This window comes from Brassica oleracea, chromosome C5, assembly GCF_000695525.1.
Source record: "Brassica oleracea var. oleracea cultivar TO1000 chromosome C5, BOL, whole genome shotgun sequence".
Lineage (NCBI taxonomy): Eukaryota > Viridiplantae > Streptophyta > Magnoliopsida > Brassicales > Brassicaceae > Brassica > Brassica oleracea.
In genome coordinates, this window is record NC_027752.1 from 12,898,167 (window position 1) to 12,905,613 (window position 7,447).

A 7,447-nucleotide genomic window follows, 5' to 3' on the forward strand; every position below is an offset into this window, starting at 1 on the left:
TTTCTATCAGTGTTATAAATTCTACGGGTATAAATTTTGCCCTTATTTAAATTCCCGCGATATAATAAAATTCTGGTTCCTTTTATAACACGTTATCAGCACGATCGTTCTCTAAATTGGTAAAATTTATGTGTATCATTTATACCCTGCTATAATGGTCGGTATACCGCCTCTACTATTATTTATATCATGTTATAATGGCCGGAATACCGCCTATATTATTTATTAGTAATTTAATTATTTATTGGTCGGCCGAGCCGCCTTATATTCTGTTTATTATTTATTGGTCGGCCGAGCCGCCTTATATTCTGTTTAGCGAGATTCAGTTCGTCTCCTACGCGAAGACATTGGAATGGAATTAAACATGTCTTTCGTTACCTTCAAGGAACAACTGATTTAGGCTTGTTTTATCCTAAAAGTTCAAAAGGTCAAATGATTGGTTTTGCAGATGCAGGTTATTTGTCAGATCCACACAAAGCTCGATCCCAGACAGGATATGTTTTTACAATTGGAGGCACCGCCATATCTTGGCGTTCTCAGAAGCAGACACTTGTTGCTACTTCTTCAAATCACGCTGAGATCATTGCACTCCATGAAGCAAGTAGAGAATGTGTATGGCTAAGATCAATAAGCCGACACATCTGTTCAAGCAGTGGGATTGACGAAAATACGGAGCCAACTATTCTATATGAAGATAACGCGGCATGTGTTGCTCAAACGAAGGAAGGATATATCAAAAGCGATAGAACCAAACATATACCTCCGAAGTTCTTCTCATATACTCAAGAGCTCGAGAAGAATAAAGAGATTGAAGTAAGATATGTTCGATCATGCGACAATGCAGCCGATCTCTTCACAAAATCACTCCCTACCTCGGTATTCAGAAAACACATCCATAACATTGGAATGCGTCATCAGAATGATGTATGACTGCTTATTCGAGGGGGAGCTTACGTGGTTGTACTCTTTTTATCTTACTATGGTTTTTCCCATTGGGTTTTCCTGGAAAGGTTTTTAACGAGGCAACAAAGACGTTAACCGAGAGTGGATAGTGACACCGGTCCCCAAGGGGGAGTGTCATGAAAGACAGCCAGCAGCCAGCCGAAAACGTTGAAAAATATAAAAGATGTGGGGTCCACTGCACTATTTGCACAGTGAATTGCTTTCTATATATACGAACATTTTCGTTCGTTGTATCACGCATCCTCAACCTTCTCTTCTTTCTATAATAAACTATTTCTATCAGTGTTAAAAATTCTACGGGTATAAATTTTGTTCTTATTCAAATTCCCGCGATACAATAAAATTCCAGTTCTTTTTATAACAGTTATAACTTTCTTTAAAAATTCGTTAAATGACAAGTGTTTTTTCACCTGCATCTCTTCCTCCAATTTTTTTTTTTTTTTTAAACTATAAAACTGAATAAAGTATGTAGTATGGCTGTTGTTAAAATGGTTTTTCCTCTCCCAATTTTTTTACAGATTTACAAACTCTAATAGAAGGAGATAAAAGAGAAGAATATCACCTAACTAATATTATTATACACATGTACATGTGACTGAAACAGAAGTTGATATGTTTGAATTAGAACCCAGTGTCCAAACGTTTTCCATCTACATACACGCACGATCTCCCTCTCCCTTTTTCATCTTTCCTTCTATTTCTTTTTCTTTCAGCTAATGTGAAATTAATCAAATTGAAGAAAAATACAAATAAATAAACCCGTATAATCAAATGATAAATATATCATTTCTTTCCCCGAAATTCCCAGTTCTCCTTAATAAATCATAGTTTAACGAGGGTAGAAAGTGCCAAACAATTATCAGCCATTTTATACAAAACGCCTGCTGATTTATAGAAGACGCTAACGCTAACCTCACCAGTTTCCTTCATTGCATCGCTGCAAGTATCGTAGTCAGTCAACGCAGCGCTAAGGTTAATGTTGAGGCTAAAACCATCATTCCCCTGAATATTCTTAAGGGCCTTGTCCAAGTTGTCAAACGCGCTACCGAAGGTGGACAAACAAACCGCAACTCCTCCGTCGCCTTTCGGCTCTTTCTTGGCCATATCTTTGGCTTGCATGGTCCGCTTCATTAGCTCTTTTATGGCCATATCCGTCGCTGCGTTGACATTCGTTTGACCCTTAATCGTGCGTCTGCATAATTTTGGATAATCCGCCACAGTGCAGGGGTCACCGAGAGAAAGCTTCAACGCTTGGCTTGAGGCAACGAGAAGGAGGAAGGTCGTCCCGAGGAGGGTCATAAGGAGATTGATTGACATTGTGCGTGTAGTATAAACACGGAAACGTATATATATTGTATGAGTATATGTATATATATATATACGTTCTTGTGTTTTTGCTTGAACAACCGATTAGGTTTCATGAAGAGGAAGGACTTGAGTTTATATATGCGCATGCTAAAAAATGTTTATATTTAGTAAGATTTTGAGTGAATTGACACCGGTGAATTAGACAATAACAGGTCTATTTTGGTATGTTTGTTAGTTTAGGTATGGTTATGGTTATTGTTTTCTTGTTCTATTTAGGGTGAAAAATAAAGATTTGTTTTAGCAAAAATGGAGCTTTTTTCTGTGAAACTGAGTTGAGTTTCAGTTACATATACAGTGTTATATATCAGTAACAAATCACGTGGTAAATGATAAGATAAGAGATGGATCTTTCTGGATTATAGACGGCTAACTGTTAGGATATTAATCCAACCTTGTGCTTATGGAACTCAACGATCAATTTGATAACAAACTCTGTTCTTGGTTTTATTAACTTTAAAGGTTTTCTTTAGAACACAATATAGATCACAAGTCAACTCTTATGCAAAGCCTAACTTGTTCTTTCTATCTATTGTATTCTCTTTGTATCGGATGATCCTAAAAGCTATGACTTCCTCCCTATTTATAGTCCTCGGACTTTCCTATTATCAATTGCCTTAGCAATTTAGTTTAACCGACATGATAACGTGAAAAAGAAAACTAACGTCTTTCCTTTATTGTGCAGGTATAGCTTATTGGGCTGAGATTGAGTTTGGCCCATCTTCTCACAATCTCCACCTTGTGGCCCAACTAACTTCACCTCTTCTTGTTCCTTCCTGGATGAGATCGTCAACACACACAAATGGTGGCTCGAGCTCTTGCTTGTGCGATTCGATAACCTGAACTGGTGAAAGCTTAGCCAAGTTTCTCCGGTGTTCCTCTCTATCGCCAAAAGTCTCCACCTGCAACTCATCTTTGCGGTGTTACATCTTCTCCTCGAAGCGGTGAGGAAGCTTATCGGCGAATCTCCTTCGCCGTAGCTCCGATGTAGCTCGTACGCCGCTACCTCTTCTTCACTCGTCTTTGATTTCTGTTACTCGAGATCGATTCTACTCCCAGATCCTCAACTCTCTCCCTTCACTCAAATCACCTGATCATCAACTACTCCCTTTGGGTAAGAGACCCGTAATCACTTTTAAAAGAAGCTCGCGAGTTCTTCTTTTTCCTTGGTGATTTACGAATCTTTGTCTTGTATGTTGTAGGTGATGAATGATTTGTTCAATCTTGCCAGTTTACTGCAGCACTCTGGTAAGATTCTTCAACTTTGAGTTTACTTGAAATGGTAGTATAAGTCTCTGTGTCGGTTTGTATCATGTGGTCTCTTAGAAGCTTTGTTCTTACATATGTCCCTCTTCAGCTCTTGATAAAAGTTACTGTCTTTATGGTAGCTGTTTAAGACTATGTCTTATGAACAATATCTTGCTTCTGTTTCAGCGAGATACTCGTCTCCCTTCAGCCTCCATAGCTGTTTAAGACGTTCTCTCCACGTAGTCATCTTCCTTAAGCCAATGTTTCTTCATTGAGCTTTGTCATCCGTTCCTAACACCTTTTCTTTAGCTACTCCACCTTGAGCTAAAGATCCCCATGCCTCCCCTCTCCTTCCCACAGGTAACGTATCCCTAAACTTTCAAAGTTTCTTCATTGTTGCTAAGAAGTAACCGGAGCACTAACTCAACACTTCTTCTGTGGCGAGGTTGCAACAATGACGTTACCTGTGGCGCCTAGCTCTTTTAGGCGACGTTCAAGAGATCACAACAGAGATCAAACTTAGGCCCGGTAAGGCTTTCATTAAGAAATCTGCTGGATTCTTGCTAGTATGGATCTTAGATAGGTGAACCTTGCCTTTTGCTACAACGTCTCTGATAAAATGGTATTTAGTGTCTATGTGTTTAGTTCTTTCGTGATGAACATGATTCTTTGCTAGGGCTATAGCACTTTGTGAATCACAATGAATTTTAACACTTTCTTGTTCAAAACCTAACTCTGCACATATTCTTCTCAACCATATGGCTTCTTTCGCGGCTGCGGTAAGAGCCATGTACTCTGCTTCAGTTGTCGAAAGAGCTACCAGGTCTTGTACGCTCGATTTCCAACTAACTGTGTTACCCCAAACTTGAAACACGTATCCAGTAACTGATCTCCTTCGGTCGAGGTCAGTTGCATAATCAGAGTCACAAAATCCTTCAATACTAAACTTTGAGTGCTTAGTAATCGTGAGACTTCTTCTTGTAGCACCTTTTAGATATCGTAGAACCCACTTTATGGCTGACCAATGTTCTCTTCCTGGTTCTGACATGAAACGGCTTACGAGTCCTACCGCGAAGCCCAGATCAGGTCTTGAACCAACCATTGCGTATATGAGACTGCCCACCGCGCTTGCATACGGTATGTTCTCCATGTGCCTTCCTTCTTCTTCCTTTTGGTCTTTAGTAAGACTTTTCAGTTTGAACTGAGTTGAGGTTGGCTTAGTCACTTCCTTAGCTTCAGACATTCCAAACGAATTTAGAACTTTCTCAAAGTAGTTCTCTTGCGATAATACTAAAGTTCCCTTTGTTCTGTCTCTTATGATAGCCATTCCCAATATCCTTGAAGCTTTTCCTAAGTCTTTCATCTCAAACTCTTTATTCAAACTTTCCTTGACACTTCTGATTTCTTGTTTATCTCCTGAAGCTATCAGTATATCGTCGACGTATAGAAGTAGATACACGGCTTGTTCTGTGTTCACGTTTCTCATGTAAACACATGGGTCTTCTTTGCTTCTTACAAACCGCTGGCTTTTCATGAAACAGTCAAACTTGAGATTCCACTGCCTTGGAGACTGTTTCAATCCATATAGTGACTTCTTTAGTAAACAAACTTTATTTTCATCTCCTTTCTTTATGAATCCTTCCGGTTGATTCATTAGAATTCTTTCTTCCAAGTCTCCATGAAGAAAAGCTGTTTTAACGTCCATCTGCTCCAGCTCATAATCTTTATTGACCACGAGAGATAACATCAATCTGATCGACACATGCTTCACTACAGGTGAAAACACTTCATTGTAGTCGATCCCCTCCTTTTGAGAAAATCCCTGAGCAACCAATCTGCCTTTATACCTCGGATCTTCGACTCCAGGTATTCCAGGTTTTAACTTGAAGATCCACTTGCTGCCTATGACTTTTGCATTCTCAGGTCTTTCAATGAGCGTCCAAGTACGAGCTCTTTGAAGAGAATTCATCTCCTCTCTTGCAACATTCTTCCAAAACTTGCTCTTCTTACTCATCATGGCTTCTTTATATGACTCTGGCTCGTTGATTTCAATCTCTTCAGAGACAGCTAAAGCGTAAGCTGCGAAATCAGAGTCTTCGAACCTAGAAGGTGGTTTGATTGTCCTTCGAACTCTGTCTCGTGCAAGCATATATCCATCGAGTTCTGGTTCTACTTCTGAGTCTTTACCTTCTTCTACAGAACTGGTTTCTTCTGAGCTTTCTGATTCTTCTGCTTCAGAAGCTCCACCTTGAACCAATGGTTCTTCGGTTTTACTTGTAGGTAGTGTAGGGCCTTCTATTAGGTTTTCTTTAAACGTCACTATTTTGGTTTTCTTCTTTTCTGATTCTACATCTTCTCGATGGGTCACTGTGTGCTTAAACATCTCTTCCTCATTAAACACTAAATTCCTACTAGTGACACATATTCTCTCTTCAGACAGCCACACTCGATATCCTTTTACCCCGAATGGGTAACCTAAGAAAACGCCTTTTACGGCCCTAGGACTTGTCTTTCCATGAATAACATAGGCAGAGCAGCCGAAACTCCTTAAGTGATTCAACTCAAGTTTTACACCTGACCATACTTCTTCCGGTAAGCGGTATTCTATGGCAAAACTTGGTGATCGGTTAACAATGTAGACCGCTGTTGATGCAGCTTCAGCCCAGAAGTCTTCGCCTAACCCAGATTCTGCGAGCATGCATCTCACCTTCTCCATGATTGTCATGTTCATTCTTTCAGACACACCGTTTTGTTGTGGCGTGTATGGACAAGTCTTGTGTCTTTTGATACCACAGTCTTTGCATAGTTTGTCAAATTGTTTATTGCAAAACTCTAACCCGTTGTCTGTCCTAAGACACTTGATTTTCTTCCCTGTGCTGTTCTCCACGGCTTCCTTCCATTCTTTGAATTTGCTGAAGGCTTCATCTTTAGATTTTAAGAAATAAATCCAAACCTATCGAGAATAATCATCTATGAAGCTTATAAAGTACTTGCATCCTCTTAGACTCTCAGGGCTTGATGGCGCGCCCCATAGGTCAGAATGTATGTACTCCAAAACGCCTTTTGACGTGTATTTAGCCGTTGGAAAACTTTGTTTGTGAGACTTTCCCAGAACACAGGTCTCACAAAACTCTAGTTTATCCACTTCTTTATTGGACAAGTATCTATCCTTCACGACCACATTCAGATTCTTTAAGCTCATATGTCCCAGACGTGAGTGTCATATCTTTGTCTTGTCAGTTTCTGCCCTTGACACATTCGCTTCTCCTTTCATAATTGTTCCTTGCAAGTAATACAATCCTTCATGGTACTTACCGGATAAAATCTCTTTCCCATATTTGAAGAAACATATTAAGAAGTCTTCTCCTTCGTATTTGCAACCTGCTCGTTCTAGCATCCCGTAGGATATTAGATTCCTGCTCATATTAGGCATATATCTTACATTTGTAAGAATAACCACGGTTCTGTCGGGTCTCACGATCCTGATCTTGCCAATCCCTTTGACGTCGCAGTGAGTGTTGTTTGCCATCAGAACTTTTCCTCCTTGAAATTTTACTAGGTCAAACAGAACATCTTTGTTGGGTGTGATATGGAAAGAACAACCGCAATCCAAGACCCATTCTGAACTGGCATCGTGTGTACTAATTGTTGCTTAGGCTCTTCAGCTACATTGGCAGCTCTATGCGTTTTCTTCTCTGGACATTCCCGCTTCCAATGTCCTTCCTTCCCGTATGTCCAACATCCTTTGTTGTTCTTATCATATCTTGGCTTTGATTTAGATCGCCCGGGCCTGCTCTTAGATCTGCCTTTACCGTTTCGGTTTCCACCCTTGTTAGATGATCTTCCCCTGTCTTCTACGTATAGCCCTTCA

At 39.9% G+C, this 7,447-nt stretch overlaps 1 protein-coding gene across 1 annotated transcript; it reads right to left on the reverse strand.

The window, feature by feature from the left end:
- Positions 1–1,444: 1,444 nt before the first annotated feature.
- Positions 1,445–2,369, reverse strand: LOC106293866 (pectinesterase inhibitor 1). The gene has a single exon (XM_013729502.1). It carries the CDS (start codon positions 2,278–2,280, stop codon positions 1,786–1,788), a length of 495 nt encoding a protein of 164 aa, XP_013584956.1. The 5' UTR covers positions 2,281–2,369; the 3' UTR covers positions 1,445–1,785.
- Positions 2,370–7,447: the final 5,078 nt, after the last annotated feature.